The 17091-nt window shown below is 46.9% G+C and overlaps 5 protein-coding genes across 5 annotated transcripts in view; 3 read left to right on the forward strand and 2 right to left on the reverse strand.

Moving 5' to 3' along the window:
* Positions 1-1470, forward strand: part of Pmar_PMAR012906 (hypothetical protein) — a gene marked incomplete at both ends in the record, with an annotated part of 4213 nt that extends 2743 nt beyond the window's left edge. Inside the window, 5 exons of the mRNA XM_002766130.1 lie at positions 56-131; positions 553-694; positions 1017-1120; positions 1200-1283; positions 1450-1470. Coding sequence (XP_002766176.1) covers positions 56-131; positions 553-694; positions 1017-1120; positions 1200-1283; positions 1450-1470 — 427 coding nt within the window. The remainder of the gene's footprint in view (positions 1-55; positions 132-552; positions 695-1016; positions 1121-1199; positions 1284-1449) is intronic.
* A 2376-nt stretch (positions 1471-3846) lies between these two features.
* On the reverse strand, positions 3847-9441 carry Pmar_PMAR012907 (gag/pol/env polyprotein, putative; the record flags this gene model as incomplete). Its single annotated transcript, XM_002766131.1, has 1 exon — positions 3847-9441. One exon carries the CDS (start codon positions 9439-9441, stop codon positions 3847-3849), a length of 5595 nt encoding a protein of 1864 aa, XP_002766177.1.
* Positions 9442-10120: 679 nt separating this feature from the next.
* Positions 10121-11258, forward strand: Pmar_PMAR012908 (hypothetical protein; the record flags this gene model as incomplete). The annotated part of the gene is made up of 6 exons (XM_002766132.1): positions 10121-10169; positions 10598-10661; positions 10717-10833; positions 10875-11043; positions 11094-11188; positions 11234-11258. 6 exons carry the CDS (start codon positions 10121-10123, stop codon positions 11256-11258), a joined length of 519 nt encoding a protein of 172 aa, XP_002766178.1.
* Positions 11259-11369: 111 nt separating this feature from the next.
* On the forward strand, positions 11370-12975 carry Pmar_PMAR012909 (10 transmembrane domain, possible aa transporter, putative). The gene has a single exon (XM_002766133.1). It carries the CDS (start codon positions 11450-11452, stop codon positions 12884-12886), a length of 1437 nt encoding a protein of 478 aa, XP_002766179.1. The 5' UTR covers positions 11370-11449; the 3' UTR covers positions 12887-12975.
* Positions 12976-16366: 3391 nt separating this feature from the next.
* The window catches only part of Pmar_PMAR012910 (hypothetical protein), a gene marked incomplete at both ends in the record, with an annotated part of 1571 nt that continues 846 nt past the window's right edge, over positions 16367-17091 (reverse strand). Inside the window, 2 exons of the mRNA XM_002766134.1 lie at positions 16367-16494; positions 16516-16609. Of these exons, the coding sequence (XP_002766180.1) occupies positions 16367-16494; positions 16516-16609 (222 nt within the window). The remainder of the gene's footprint in view (positions 16495-16515; positions 16610-17091) is intronic.

Genomic DNA, 17091 nt, shown 5'->3' on the forward strand with positions numbered 1-17091 from the left:
AAAATTCACATATATATACTCTGAGTGATAATTCATTTTCGATGAGTGTTTTTAGAGACTTCAAGAGACATGTGGCTCGCGATAGTGAGTACATGCGCAGCGGGAAGAAGATACCATTGAAAATCATCCAGGTGAGCGATTTTTTGTGGGTAAATTTTTCCGGTGTTCCCATCTAGCTTTGAGAAATAACATTCCTCAGAGTTCGAAAATGAGGTTCCTAATGTGATGACATTCACATGGGGAAAACTGATTGAAGAATATGGAAAATTCAAAATGAGTTCCCCCCGGGAACATTATAGATTTCTGGATGATTCTCTGTTCGTAAAATAATATTATTCTTCATCATCAAAAATTATTTTTTATTAATCATCAAAATATGATGTATCATAAAAAATAATTTGCTTCATAGTTTAATATTTTTGTACAGCATTTTCACAGAAAATTGAAAAACGTGAAAAATGGTAGACTCCATAGTTCATTATTTCTGACAATAACAAGGAGCACATCATTTTCGTATAAAAAATGATGATTTTTTTATGACATTTTGTGCAGGAAGTTGAGGATTTCGAATTTGACAAGAACGCCGAGCTCGAAGAGGCTCGGGCCACCCATATCACGTTGAAAAATAGGCTCGTGAAATTAGAAGCGGAATTACGTGGAAGGGATCAGCTTGCGGAAGGACTCCATATCATAGGTGAATTATGATATCAACGAAATTACAATTTCGAATCTCTGTGTTGGAGATAGTATATATTGAAGTTTCACAACGACCCGTTTTACGAGAAGTGGAGTGATACTGTGTGAAGAACGCGATATTCGCGGTGATATGCAGTAGTCGTGAAATATGTGTTTCACTAGCGTTTTCAATATAATGGGTATTTTTGGAAATAACTTCATGCTATGTGTGTCGGAAAGTTTTTTGAGCGAGGGAAAATTTCCAAAAAAAATTAAGAAAATTCGAAATTTCAGTAGCTCATGCGTTGTCGTTGGTGTTACTGTTGATATTTTTTTCGCAGATTTTGAACAATTGAAGATCGAAAATCAAACGTTGAGTGAAAAGATTGGAGAACGCCAAGAGCAGGTACAGGAGCTGAAGAAGAAGATTATCACGACTATACAGGTTAGATTGTGAAAAATGGATTTGCCAGGATTTGAACCCGGGACCTTCCGCATGGTAGATTGGATTCCTACGGTTTTAGGTATTGGCTCATATGCGAGAGAAGATGGGGTTTCTCGAGAAGCGAGGGGGGAGTATTCATTCCTCCCTCACTGAACTCGATAAGGTGAGAAGTCTTTTGTGGTGAGTAAACGATTTAGCTTTGAGAAATAATATCCCCTAGGGGTTAATAGTAATGGGAAAATGTTACTAATGTGATGGCATTTATATGATGGGAAACTTAATTTTCCAGGATGTATTCATAGTCATTCTCGGAACTCAAAATATTATAGGTTCCTGGATGGTCCCCCTGACGTTTATTCGTTCTTTACTATTTCTCTACGACTACATCAGTAGAACTATCGGGAAAACGTTATAGTTGATTGCATATTGCAAGTAGAACTCTTGCAAGCGTCCGCTAGAAGCACCTCAAACAACGGAGCACCTAGGAAGGGGGACGGACAGCGAGAGAGCGAAGTCCGTAGCCCGCATCCCAAAAAGCGGTCGTTAGAGACCTCAGCGCGTGGGCTGACATTGGCCACCGCGCGAGGGGACAGGGTGACCTCGGCAACTGCATAGTTCTACCTCGTTACACAAGTGTAACGTCCAAAAATATGAATAGCCCTAGTTTATGTCGAGTATTTTTTAGTCACTAATATTTCTATTAGTTATAATGTATATAGTTAGCATTTATCAAGATATGAATAGATATTAATAAATCACGATATAATTAACTATTATTATTGTTCTATTATTAATGGTCACATATTACTTGTAACTAGATCTATTGGAGTTTAACAACCCGTTTTACATGCAAACTTGGTGAAAAACGCGATATTCGCGGCCTGCAGTAGTGTCCCACTAGTGTTTCTCGTATCACTAGGGTGGTGAAACTCCATTGTATAAATAGATAATATTAATGATAACATATATTTTTATGTGTCGTGTTGGAAATAAGCCCGTGGCAAGAAAAACACTCCGAACTCCGTTTTCTCTTCGCCTGGAAAGTCTAACTCGGTGAGGAATTATATGTTTGCTTTCCTCGACTGAACTTGTGGGTTTTTTCATTATGCATAATAACTATGGTTATTCCTTGCACCAAATAGCGTAATCGATAAGCTACAGCTATAACAGGGCGGGCGAACGTTAACACTTGCGGGAACTACATGTAATTTTTGGGTAGAAGTGTACAAAAGCCATAATTAGTTGACCATATGCATATATTCGTGTACAGGAAATAGTCGGGCAGCGAGAGTTGGTTGCCAAGACTAAGCGCGATCGGGATGGGTATCGCAGTGAAAGTGAAAGGCTTCGACAAAGGGCCGGCATAGTTGATTCGGAGCTCATCACGAGGGACTATGAGGAAAGGTTCCAGCTTGTGTGCATATGTACGTTGGTGTGCTGATTTGACTGCAGGAAAGGAAGAGTAGCAGAGCTGAAGGAAATCGTGGAGGCTCTAAAAGACCATTATGAAAGATTGCTTGCATACATGTCACAAGAATGAGTGATTTCTGTGTGTGTTGATTTAGTCGTGTTGCTGTCCAGTTTGGTAATCACTTGTGGATTAACTGAGATTTGGCTGGTCAAAAGAAATTCAACTCCTTTGTGGTAGAGAAAATTGTGAGTAAAAACGACGAATTTCTGTCAAAACTACTATACCAACTCAACAACGACCTATACCTCGAAGTATAACTGTTGGTTCACTTCACTGCAATGAAGAAACACTACCAATAGTAGTATTTTCAGAAGTGTTATGACGCCACAAAATATTGATAGTGTTATACCATCAAATAGTCGTTAAAATCATTTTAGTACCATCGAAGCTCATAACACAACTGACGAACAGCGACTTATATATGATATCAAGTAGTCTGTCGGTATTAACAGCAGTGTATAACGGGACAGAAGGAGATAATGGAGACGATTGAGCAAACTTTAGACACTGTCGGCTGATTTACTGTAGATAAACTTCTCTCAACAGTTGTCAACAGAGTGGAAAAATTCATGTGCTGGAAAGAAAATTTCGCGAAAATTTCGGAAAATAATGATTGTTTTTTCTGAGCACATAGCCTAATACGTATATGAACTCCTGTGATTGATGAGGAAACTCTCGAGCTCAGTCGAGGAAACCAAACGTATGGTCCCCCTAAAATTGGAGGGTTTCACGTCAGCTCAAGGGTGAGGTGTCTATAGAAGCATCGAGGAATGGGGACAAGAGGCAAGGAGCATGTAAGGATGATTTGTGCAACGCTAGCTGACTTAATCTTCAACACTAACGTAAAAGCGGAGAAGACTGTACCGTTAAATTAGCTCCTTAGGTTTAGGCGTGTCATGTGGTGAGGTGTACCGAGGAATTCCCGTCGTAGTTGATGTGCCGGGAACAGCACCACCACAGATGAGGGTCGAACCAGAGGGAGACACGAATTCAGTTACAGAGGGTTCTTCACCGTTCGAAGCATCACTGCCGTTGTTGGTCATAGCTTACGCAACTCCAATTGAAGGTACGGAGAACCGTAGAAGGTCAATTAGAGATAGATGGAACGAAGCTGCAAACGAATGGGATTCAGCTCGCTCTAACAGTCATCATAATGCATACTACACTACGACTCTAGAATGCACGATACTTTATTCGCAGTCATCATCGATAGTATGTTCTAGTCAGCCCTCTCGCTCGCCACGCGGTTACACCGTTACAGAGCCCCTGACGGACCACTGGCTTGACTGGGGTTCGTCACCAACAGAGTATCCGAGGGGCGAGATATCCCAAGGGCCTCAATCCGGTCCTTGCTGGCAGCCGTCACACGACCGTTGGGGTGTATTTCAACCCGGGCAAGGATGCAGCTTGCAGGAACCTCTGTCGTTAATACCATCCAATTCCTTCCAGGAGACTCTTTACTTCTCTTGGTCGCCTCGTCGCTCCTCCAGAGGGGGAGGAACACGGTCGTCTTAGCACCACCATCATATACCCAGATAACAACCTTCTCACACCGGGCCTCAATCACCTTGCCCACCATGACGAGGTTATCTTGAGATGGCAAGTAGAACGCCACGAACTTATCTACTAGAGCATCGTCCTGGAGGCTCGCAGAACGCGCGACAAGGTGAGCTGCTCGGACCTCAGTAGCAGGGGCCAAAGCACCAATGGGAACCTTCTTGCCCGACTCCAAAACCGCCACTATGGGGATATCAGACCCAGGTGCTCGAAATAGTTTCTTCACCACTTCTCTTCGGCCTTCGTAGAGAACCTCATCGTGCTCCGATAACTTCAGAGTGTTACTATCCACAGCAGAACCGGCCGCCAAGCTAGCGCGGTTGTAGAAGGCCTTCACGTCCCTGGAATCAGCAAGCGCTTCTGTTGCCCATACAGCTGCTTCGCGAATATCAGCGATGGTTCTCTTGTCAATGTCTTTGTTCAAGTCATCCAATTCGCAGGTCACTCCTTCCTTCAGCAGCGGCATTAACGGTTCACTACCATATACAGCCAGATGGGGCGACAATCCCTCTTCATTGGCCGCCAGATTGACCTTGGCCTCAGCTGATCCCAGATAGAGCCTCAGATCATCGGGGCCGTCGGCATCACCCAGAGATTCCACCCAGCGGAATGTCTGACTCACAGCTCTATGGGCTCGCTCTATCCGTGAGTTTCCCGTGGGGTTACGGGCCGCACTGGTCTTCACCACCCACCCGAAAAGATTACTCATAGCACCCAGAACCGAGCCGACAAATACAGATCCTTGATCGGAGCAGAGCCTACTGAACTCGCCATGACGAACAATGATTCTATGCCACAAGAATCTGGCGACATTGGCAGCGGACTGGTCGTTTATAAGCTCAAAAGACACCTCACCAGTAGCCAGGTCAATGGCACTGACCACACACGCACTGGGCGGCAAACCCAGCCTCTCCTTGAGACCCGTCGGGATCATCTTCAAATCCACGCTGTAAGTGTCGAAGCGAGTACGGCAATCGGGGAGTACACCAGGGGGTTGCCGGTATCGTCCTGGGCAGCAAATTGGACATCTAGCCCGATAGGCTTTGACATCGGCCGACACCCCCGGCCACCAAGCAACTTGAAGGACCATGCCTAGTAGCCGATCTCTACTGTTGTGCGCCGTGAGCAAGTTGTCGTGCAGCCTCATTAGCAGACTCTTCCTCATGTCTCTATCCGAACCGTCCTCGAGCAGGGTAGGTACCATGGGCTGGAGGTCGACATCGCAATCGCTAGGGATCACCATAACCTCTTTAGGGCCATCGCTTGTCCTGAGAGACCCTTGGCAAAATAGTAAACCCACTTCACTCCCAGCAAAGGGCTGGCGGATCGCAAATATCCCGTTCGCGAACCATCGTGACACCTTCTCTACCACCAAAGGAGACAACCCAGAATGGTCGACTTTCCGGCCAACAGCAAAGATCTCGCGGACGCGAACTCCTTGGAACACCGAATCATCCTCAGCGAGGGCCTTCTCCACCACAGCTGCCTGGTTGTGGTTGAGGTCGATAATGTCTAGTGCCGCCAGGGGAGCCTCTACATGAGCAACCTGCGGTGCCGTATAGCACTCTTCTGGTGGGCTCTCGCCCTCAGGAGGAGCCCCAGAGGTCACGGGCGCAGCAGCCATCACCGGGTAGTCCTGCTCACCCAACATGTCGTCATCTGCTGGCCGCAGAAGGTCCGGGATGACCATACAGAAAGGTAAGAGATCCTTGCCGGCCTCGTCTCCTTGGCATCGTGGGTCTTCCTCGGGTTGACACAGGAGCTGCTCATGCCAGCGGCTGAGTAGATCGGCCACGTCGTTAGAGGTACCAGTACAGTGCCTCACCGTGTAGGGTAGATATCTCCACTCACTGGCCTCCTCGATCCACGAGAGGAAACGGCGCGACTTGGCGCTAATCAAAGGGGAGAGAGGGAGCCGGTAAGTAGTCCATCGAGAGAGACTGATAGTATTGTCAGTTAACACCAGGATCTTAGCCTCACTCTGTGACTCTCTTGGAGATCTTGGCCTGGTGGTAGCTATGAACAGCTTGCCCCACTTCTGCATGGCGGCCATGAGGGCCAGCATCTCCTTTTCATAGATCATTAACTTTACCTCATCGCCCGACAGAGCACGAGATAAAGCACCAACCAATACCGCTTTCTCGGGGTCTTTCAAGTCCTCCATAGAGACTTCCTGGGAAGGCCCATTATACCGAAAGAGCGCAGCCCCAATGGCAAGGTCAGAAGCGTCCACAGTCACAACCCAGGAGCTAGCCTCACCACATATCAAGTCTTTGTACGAGTGAAGACCTAGAGGGGCGTTGACGATGCTCTCAGACAGCCGCTTTAGGGCATCCTCTGCCTCGGGCGAGATCTTGAATGGCTTCTTGTTGACCAATGGCGTCAGGACCTTGAGGGTCTCCCCAAACCCCGCAAGCCGATCGAACTGAAAGGCGCTGCGGGCGTAGTTAATGGACCCCAGGATTCGTCTCAGATGGGACCCACTAGTAGGAGTCTGGGCGAGCGCACTCTTGAGCCGAGCTATGCTCTCGTCGCTCAGCCGGATTCCTCGGGCGGAGAACTCTAGCCCAATGCAGACAGCGCTCGCACCAATAGAAGGACCACACTTAGAGCTTACCCTCTTCCCAAGAGCATTGATAGCGGCCACCACCACCTTCCGGCGTCGTTCACACTGATCAGCAGTATCGCCCCAGATGAGGATGTCATCCATGAAGATAGCACAGTACTCACGGTAGCTTTCTCCGAGGAGAGTCTGAAGCCCATGCCGAATATGATATTGCCACAATAGAGGGCTCAGCCCCAATCCCTGGAGGGCCACCTTGCTACGGTATACGCGACCGCCGATAGCAAAACACATCAAGTCTTGAGCCCTAGGTGCAGCCGGTATGCTCTCAAAAGCAGCTTCAACGTCCACAGTGGTGAAGTACCTCGCACTTTGATCAACCTGACGCACAAATTCCGCCGCCGAGAGGCCATCATCCCGGAAATAGTCGGGAATGTCCACCATAGTGTTCAATCGCCGTAGATCTACTAGTAGTCGAACCGCTTCCTCGCCTTTGGCCGGTCCTTCTTCAATAAGTCTTCCTTTCGCCTTGGCGAAGCATGGACTAATCCACATGGATGCAGTGGGAGCTACTTCTTCCCAATGTCCAGCCAGCACCTCCTTGCGGATTTTGTCGTGAACACCGGGTACTAGCTTAGCCGGAATGTTGTAAGGAGCTTGGCATTGGTAGGGGGTCTTCCGGTAGGACTCAGGAATATCAAAATCGAGCACCGGGGCCACATACCCGATGTCCGCAAGCCTCTCCTTCATAGATGTCGTGAGACGCTCCTCCGACCAGATGGCCGAAAGCTCCTCATAGTTCACCGCCTCTACCATGCTACAAACCGGGACGGAACAGACCGGCTGAGGCTTGCGATCTAGTCTGACCAAGGGAATCGCGATACCGAGGTCCTTCACCTGAAGCCTGTCGTCCGTAAGACACACATCCGCACCCATCCTTCGAAGTGACTGAGCCCCGAGGACAACATCCATCTCCACACACGTTGATCGTAGGTCGACGGCGAGAGCGTAAAGGAAACATCTTTTGCCCTCAAAGGATAGGCTCAGGCGCACCTTGCATCTAGGCACAACCCTTCCACTCTTGAAACCTGCCAGCGTGGGCAGCTCGTCACGGGGGCAATCTACGATCTCGCAGTAGTGGATCAAGTCCTCGTGAATGAGGTTGAGCTCGCATAGTGTATCGACGGCCACTATCACATCTCGATCTGGATAGGCAGAGGAACGAAGCCGGGCCAACACCGCCGGAACCGCCAGAGGCTCTGCCATCAGAGAAGTCACCATATAGGTAGGAGCATCCTCCCTGTTCGTGATGTCGTCGTCAGAGGACTTTTTGGTATCCTTCTCGAGCTTGTTCTTGAACCATTCAGGAGCATTCTTGCAGTCGGGATTGTTCCAGCAGAAAGGAGCCGTGTGTCGGGTGTACTTGTTACAAATGGTGCACCACCTGTCGGGACGAACCGGCCTTCCTTCAGACTTCTCCTTAACGTGATCGGATACCCTGGCCGGACTGCTGTGTGTTCTCGACCGAGCCGCAGAGTCCTTGGAACGCGAAACGTGCTTGGGCACAGAGCCATATTCCCAGGGTAACACCGCGTACGCCTCGGCCTCGATAGAAAGGAGCTCCTTGGTGATATCTTTGAAGAGAAGCTCCTCCGGCGCCTTCCTGTTCCTCCGAAGAGCTTCACTGAACCGCTCGCGGATAGGCTTGCTGACCGCACCAACCACTTTCACCACACGATCATAGTCACTTGGTGGGGGTACACGTTTGAACGCGAATGCAGCTACCATGTCGCTCCAGGCCTCATCCTCGCGAGAGAGAAAGTCGACCAGCCACTCCTTCGATTTTTGGGACAACTGTTCCCATCGATAGCGTGCTTCAAGATGGCAAGTCTGACTCGATCCAATGCGAACTAGAACCTGGGTCAGGAGAGAGAGTAGTCTCTCCCATCCAGACTTCTCCTTGAACCTAGCTGCCCCACTCAGAGTTGCATAGTCTACATCCACCGGTAAGGATGGTCTAAGGAGGTGCCCATGTTGAACTTTGATCTCGTCCAAAATGTCCTCGACTTCGCGATCCCCTTCCGCAGCCAATAATCGCAGCACTACAGTTTCAGCCGCCTTCTTATGAATGCCATTACCGTACTGGTAGACATGATGTAGCAATAGGGCCACTATGATATCCAACGGAAAGTTCCAGGACTTCTCGAGCATAGTAACCGTCTCGAGCAAGGCCCTACCGAGATCTTCATAAGTATCCTTCTTGGCACCCTTGAAGAGCGCGCGGAACGGGGTAGGCTCATTTCTGCAGACCTCCTCATAGAGCTGTGGTATCGATGCAACCCAATACTTGTCGGAGATCTCTTTAGAAATGTTCACAGACTCGTAGATATAATAGATCGGACTATTTTGACCGACCATACCATTCCCACGGATGACGTTGGCTACCACGTTTCCTGCAGTTTGGAGGGAACTGAGAGTTGCTTCTCCGTTACACTTGGTCACTTGGCACACCTGCTGCTTGATCTTGTTGAGTTCTTCTCGAAGGGTCAGAACTTCTTGTGCAAGTCTGGCTTCACTGACACTTTGGGCTAAAGCTCTTGCTTCAGTCGATATCTCTAATCCTGTGCCGGGAACAGCACCACCACAGATGAGGGTCGAACCAGAGGGAGACACGAATTCAGTTACAGAGGGTTCTTCACCGTTCGAAGCATCACTGCCGTTGTTGGTCATAGCTTACGCAACTCCAATTGAAGGTACGGAGAACCGTAGAAGGTCAATTAGAGATAGATGGAACGAAGCTGCAAACGAATGGGATTCAGCTCGCTCTAACAGTCATCATAATGCATACTACACTACGACTCTAGAATGCACGATACTTTATTCGCAGTCATCATCGATAGTATGTTCTAGTCAGCCCTCTCGCTCGCCACGCGGTTACACCGTTACATTGACGTAGTTGACGACGACTGAAAGAATTCTTGAAATCTTGCAATCTTGAAGTTCCTTAATCTGCACGCATGTCTAGCGTTTCAGATATGTCGCTATCATCATTATCATGATCGTTGAGAGTCCATTCGGTCAAGTCCCTCATCCCTGGTAGTGAGCCTTGCCTTCGGGGAGGTTTGAGGTGATCAGTGGAGATGAGTATGTGGGAGTTTATGGTAGAAAGATTGAATGATGGTATACCAGTAGATGTGGGTAAGAGTGTAATGATTGGTGATGGTGGGGGAAGAGTTAGAGATGAGTCTGATAGAGACTTGAGGTTTGCTAATAATGTCGGTATTAAATTCATGAATGAATCTTTTCTTACCACACCTCGTTAACATCAGTTTCGACGACCATCGATGGCTTTTGACTTCTTCTTTGTTATCATGGCATTTTCCCTCAGCCATTACTTCCTCACCTTCTTATGGTCTTCGGCCGCCTCTCCAAAGGGTCGAGTCTTCTCCTTCTCACAGGTAAGTCCCGTCGGTCACCATCGTCATCAACTCATCGTCTCAGTTGAAGTATTCACAGCTGCCGGTTTGGCGTTGGGGTCGATCTTCATGTCAACTTGGCGTGTCGGCGCGGTAGTAGCCTCCTCCTCATCCTCCCCTCAGTCGAGTCATCGTCGTTGATCCCTTCAGGGTAGTCAATACCTCTCGGGAAGCTACTACGCCGGAGGCCATAAGGATGATCGACTATCCTCCTCATCCTCCCTCGCTGTTGGTTTCTCATCCCGACAATATGGTTTGGTCTACGTAATCGGTGATCGTCGTCAATCATGGTTGGAGTTGGCAGAGTCGACTTGTGATAGATGGGAGACCTTCGATGCCAGTCAGCCCCTCTTCGCCGAAGCCCCACCATGTCGGTCCTCATCAACTTGTTGTCGTTGATGTTCCCTCAGGTGTTGGTAAGTCGGTCGGTGTTGAGAAGTGTACGATGGACTTCAACACTCATCTGGCCGACCGGTAGATGATGTTGCCTGGCCTCCTTCCCTCTTTGTCGTCGTCATACTTCTATTAGATGCATAATGTACAAGAGGCTGCTGATGTTAAGTTGGTGTGAGTATCTCATCATAGCATCCTCGAGTGCCATTCAAATCCTCATCGGCATTGCCCTCCTCACGACGAGTCTGTTGAAGTACGTAAGTCGCCGCTTTTATTTGTTCATCTTCCCTGTAGGTATAAACATTACTATGTGGTGATGTTATCATTCAGTGGGGTATTGGCTTGGTGTGGTATTGTCGGCTACTTCATCATAAGTTGGATGTCCTTCTATCGACTGGCCAGGACGGCCACCTTCCCCTACCCCACAGTGTCCTTCGCCTTCTTCGTCAACCTCCTGGCCTGTGTAATCCTCTACTCCTCCTCCTCCTCCTCCTCCACATCATCACCTTTTAGATGATCATCAGTTGGGCCGTTGCCCATTCGGTGATGCTCATCCGATCCATCAGACCATCAGATGAGAAGAAGCGAGGTCGTCATGGTCTCTTGGAGTGAGCAGCCCCCTCCCACGTGTTGGTTATATCCTCTTCGTTCAGTTACTACGACGGAGGTGGTCATTAATATGAGTATCCGCATGACAACCATCATCAATACCGTGTTGATGTCATCATCATTGGACTTGTGTTGAGGGGTTGCTGTCGCCGTCAGGGTCGGGATGTATTATTCTCTTTCAGTGTTGGTGGTGGTCTTACCCCTCCCCATCCTTGTGTTTATATCTATTTACATACTTTCCTCGTATTAACCTAATCGTGATGTCTTCCAACACTACTATCGAAATGCCTGCTGATGTTGTCAGCGTTGTCAGCACTGAAGGTTCTGTGAGAGACGAGCTCGATGCTGTTACTCACACTTTTGGTACGGCCCCCTTGAACGGTGTGGCTAAGTCCAAGTTGGATAGCGCTGCGGAGGCCTCGTCTCCCGTGGGAGAAATGAAGCCCAAGAAGGACACTTGGGCTAGCAGGACCTTCGCCCCTGGTTCGTCATTCACGGCGACTATTGCTGTTGTTAAGGCTACTTTGGGTGGCGCCATTCTGTCCAATACCTACATGATGGCAATTGGTGGTTATGTTTCTGCTGTTTTATTGCTGATATTCATGGCGGTGTTGAATGTGCTTTCTATAGATATGATTACTAAGACTGTTGAGAAGACGGGCAAGACTTCGTACGCTACCATCATAGAGCATCTATATGGTCGTAAGGTGCTTTACGGCTTCCAGATTGCTATGGTTGTCTTCTGTTTGGGTAGCAGTGCCTCTTATTTGGTAACTGTTGTCGATTCATTGGCACCATTGTTCAATCAGCTCACCATCGATGACCCCAATGCTTGGTATCATATCATGTTAACCTCGAGGTATTACTTATCCCTCATCATGTTGGGTATTGTCATGTACCCAATCTGTCTGGTTAAGAGTCTCGGCTCGTTGAGGTACCTCACTATTGTTAGTATTCTCGGAATATTCTGGCTGGCTATCGTAGCTCTATATCTCCTTGGCTCGAACGGTATTTCTGAGAACTTCGATCGTGGTCATGCCTATGCCCCTGTCAGCTGGATCGCCTGCATCGAGGGTGTCACCACGTACATCTTCGGTTTCTGCAACCAAGCTAACATGCCCGAGATCTACATGGAGATGAGCAATAGAAGCCCAAAGAAGCTGCGTTCGGTCGCTGTCTGGTCTGCCGTTATTTGCACTGCTGTTTACTTCATCATTGCCATCCCGTTCCTTCTGGTTTTCGGTTCTGATGCACAGAGCAGTGTCTTGCTTAACATGGCTGATTGGATCCCCCAGGGTGATGTTGTTGTCATCATTGGCTTCATCTGGACGGGCATCTCATTCATTGGCACTTATCCGTTTATGGTGTATCCTGTCCGTGTCGCCCTCATCAACACCTTCCAACCAAAGCGTGCTGACTTCTGGGGAGTGGTAGTCGTTACTATCGCAGTCGTCATCTCTTATCTCATCGATATCGCTTTGCCCGATGTATCCATCCTGATGGGTATTGTCGGTGCTATTGCTGGATCCATCCTGTGTTTTATTGCTCCTGGGTATTTCTGCATATCCATCTCGAAGAGCAAGAGATTCTTCGCTGCTGAGAATTGGTTGTATGCAGGATTCGTTATCCTAGGCTGCATTACCTTGGTCGGTGGTACCGCGATATCGGTTTACCAGATCCTAGAGTTCGCTGAGTAGACGACTACTACTATACTAATACGAAGTATAAAGACGAATAACACTATCTGTTGTACTGCGATTGAAATGTGATGGAAAAATGGTTTCTTATTATTAGGCTGTTGACCAACTGTTGACTCCTATTACTGTTGATATTGTATGTGAGTCCATAGTGGTAAACCCCTGTATCACCGCTAGGAATGCGTGATTGTTGCTGGCTATTTGCTTCATTGAACTTATAAAATGGATTGTCTTACCTTTAGACTATCACAGGGATCTATGTTATGCTACCAGGAAGGTCTACCCTCTGGGCGCTGGGTTCCTATATTGCTGATTTTGGTTCTTGTTGGCGTATCGTGATAGACACCGCTTTTACTGCCACTTGCTGCTCCCCGTTACACAGTATTTTTCGCGGGTGAGCAGAGTAGCAAATTCAGTGGTTACCCTCATTTTCAAGGGTCTTCTGCGTGTCGGCGGTTGGTCTCTATCAACGTGTCAGCATTCTTACCAAGTCAGTTGATGCTGCTGTACATTTGGCCAGTTTGCCAATTGTCACATCTCCAGTGATGGTCCATCATTGTTTGCAATGATGTTCATTATAAAAGAGTCCATTGCTGTTCCCACGATTTGCTAGAGAAGTACTTCGTGGGGACTTTTTCATTGAAGCACCGGCAACATGCGTTTGTCTTCAGCCTTCTCTTCACATTCATCATAATTTCCCCCATTGGTCGTACGCTGAATCTTCTCGTAGTGTCAGTTGAGTGGCAAGGATAGCCTCAGTGATTCGATACGTTGTTTGTCATCACTAACTGATATATTCTATCATCATACATATCCTCATCTGCTCTATTGCTCCTCGCGAGTACATAAAGTAGTACCTCATCATTCTCCTCTTCCTAATGGTATTCGTCATGCGTCATCATTGGCCACGGTTATTTTCTCCAAGAGATGGCCGCTTGCTGATAGTGATGCTGTCAGTTTGTCTTTGATGTGCGCTGCCGATACCTCTCAATGTCTAGGCTCTACTGTGACTGTGAGTGTTATATATTGCTGTGTTTCATCGCCGTATGCGGCGGCGATCACTGTTGTTACTGTTATGTTCCTTCGATGTGTTCTCTGATTTTAGGGAAGTCAGAACAGTAGTAGTTGTTGTAGCAACTGCGGTAGCAGTAGAACTTCAATACGGAGGAGTATGGTGATACTCTTATATATAAGATTCTTACTATCCTTTCCTTTGCCGGATCGTCCTTTCAGCTCTCCAGCTTTAAGCGATCTTGTATACCTTCAACGTTAGACAAGAGTCTCTCCATCTCCTCCAGGTTGAGTTCGAATTCAGTCTACAGTGCTCGAATCAATTCAGGAGTTGCTTAGACTGTGTGTCCGAGGCCGAATCTTATACAAAAATACTGTCAGTGTGAACAGCGACTTGGTTATATACTATCCTGTTGGGTAATAACCTTACTGAAAGCATTGATAAATTAACCACAGCAATGGTGGTAGACACAACCTGTGTGTTGTATGATAATGTAAAATTCGATGGCATTCGCGTTTCGGACATTTTAAAACTTACTTGCTTTGGGAAATCTTGAATTAACACCGTTCGCTACTGGCATTAGAAGAATTCAGAGGTCGGAGTGGAGTCCATACCTTAGATTGTGAACATCTTCGGACAAGTACTAATATGCCCCGAGAAATATGAAGTCATTGGGAGGTCGCAAAAAAGGCGAAAAAAATTTCTCTGGAATTCGTTCTTTTATAAAATGGAGTAAAATCTTGTCTGACTCGAGTGTTGGTTTTGACTCGAATCATTTGAGGACTTCGGCGCCATTCGGGGTGAGTGCTGGGGCCTCTGCTGTCGATGAGATCAGTTGTAACGTTGCAAGTAGTCTCAGACGAGTCATCTTATTGTTCGGTGGGTGGATTGGAAATTAGGGTTCAATGGAATGGAAATGTGCGAAAAGTTCTATGGGTGAGGAAGTTGCTCAAGGGAACCGGTGGTGTGCACGTGTTTTACACCGATGCCATCCGGAGACATATTCATAGGTAGAAAGGAGCACGAAGCGACATCCAAATGTTTACGTTGTTACTTACCATCAACACAATACGAAGGAATAGTGAGGAAAAGTAAAACTACAACAACTCTATCGTCGGGATCTCCGAATACCATTATAACGTATCTTCTACCAAGCAACACCAGCAGCGTAGGCGTGATAGCAGCTAATCCAGAGTGGTCAACGACGGTACGACCTGAGCAAAGAGAATTAATACGACCAAAACTTATTTCACCACATAGCCGATTACTATACTTCTTATACAAAATTTCCCGATTTTTTTTTCTGAAAAAAGGTATCTTCCAATTGATGGAAGATTCTTCACTACAACATGTTTCTATTATATCATATAATAGTGAAGTCTCACAACCCGTTTCACGCCAAGTGGCGTGAAACCACTATATTCGCCCTATGCAGTAGTCGTGAAATATATTTCTCACTAGTGTTTTTCATATCAAGGCCGCCTGTGAAACTCCAGTATATAGTCGACATTATCACTAAGAGGCACCCCATGTAACGTTAGCTTACCTTTTTATAATATAATGGAGTTTCACAACAACCCGTTCTACGTGAAGTGGCGTAAAACTCCATGTGAAAAACGGGATATTCGAGCCTTGCAGTAGTCGTGAAATATGTTTTTCACTAGTCTTTTTCATATCACTAGGGTGATGAAACTCCAATGAATAATGATATAATCGGCTATCACATGAAACCAGCCGTCAATAAAGATCATCATAGGTGGTAATTTCAACGGAGAATCCCCGTGCCCTCTGTCACCAGCGTGAACTTCACCGGCTTCAAAAAGTATCTTTCAATTCGAATAGACCACCACCCACCTCCTTTCTCTCGACGCCGACGATCTCCTCTTCCTCCTCCTAGATCGACCACCACCCGACCTCGACCGTGATGTCGACCCTCTACCACGACGCGGCCTCTCCTTCTCTTCATCATCGCGAAAGGACCTTCGAGATCTCCTGCGCGTGTCCGAGCGCGACCGACTTCGACGACGACGACGTGATCTCGATCGTTTACGCGACCGCGAGTCATCTGTCGCGAACATAACTCTTCGCATGCAACATGAGGTACTCCGGAGCGAACGACGCCCATACATTCCCTGTGTGTTCGTTCGTTTTAGATATTTCTCAACGACTACATCTGTTGAGCTCTCGAGACACATCCCATTCGGAAGAGCATATTCCATCTATCCTCCTCCTAAAATTTGTTCCTATCCTATGCCGCGTATTGACCAAATGGTAATGTTATGGTAATGTAATGTTTGTGGTAATGTTTGTGTTCGTACAGAAACCAACGAAACGTTCTCCGAATTTCCTCACAATTTTCGAATCGTTATGTTCGCCGAGCGCCGAACTATGCTATGCAAATGGTTGACAATATGCGCACTATTTGAAAATTTCTCGAACTGCCGAGACGTAACACATTTTTTGAAACTTCAAATTCGTGTGTCGGCGAGCAACGACTTTTCCGACCCACCTCCAGATTCCTTTCTATCATCCTCATCCACTTGCTCTCTTGCTCTCTCTTGAGTTTCCTCAACGGCCCCCATTTCCAATTCCTTACCTACATCATTCTCCTCCTCACCTTTCTCCTCCTTAGAACCTCCTGCTAGTACTGCTGACGTCGGCTCAGCAAACTCGGCGAAACTATACGGAATCAGCGCTATCTTCTGTTCGATCTGACAGTGTTGGAAAATGTATGTTTGCGCTTTCCAAAGCAAATTTCTGTTATTCTCTTTTCAGTTACAAGAATCGCCGAAAATTTCCTCAGAATTTCCCTTTTTTCGCCAACACATGTAGTTGACAATATGAATATTTTCAAACACGAAAAACATAAACATAATTTGTGAAATATTTGAGTCTTGAAGCTCTGCATCCGTTCGCCTCACAGGTGAAAATTTGACGGTAAAAGATAACAATAAAAATGGGCATGCGACATATTCTGAAAGTATGTAATTTGAAAATGTGATTTTTTCACGCACGATTATATATACCTAAGATAAAGTAACCGCATATGTATAGAACTATCTGTGATAAACAGATAATATATGAGAACAGTATGGATAGAAGTTTATAGTATATACAATCACGGATGACCGATTTCTGTGATAGGGTGTCCAAAATGAACAGAGAAAACCGAAGTGACTAAACGATAGAGAAT

Source organism: Perkinsus marinus (assembly GCF_000006405.1).
Source record: "Perkinsus marinus ATCC 50983 genomic scaffold scf_1104296973568, whole genome shotgun sequence".
Lineage (NCBI taxonomy): Eukaryota > Perkinsozoa > Perkinsida > Perkinsidae > Perkinsus > Perkinsus marinus.

Coding starts and splice junctions, on each gene's coding strand:
- Pmar_PMAR012909 (XM_002766133.1), top strand. CDS start 11,450: ATGTCTTCCAACACTACTATCGAAATGCCTGCTGATGTTGTCAGCGTT.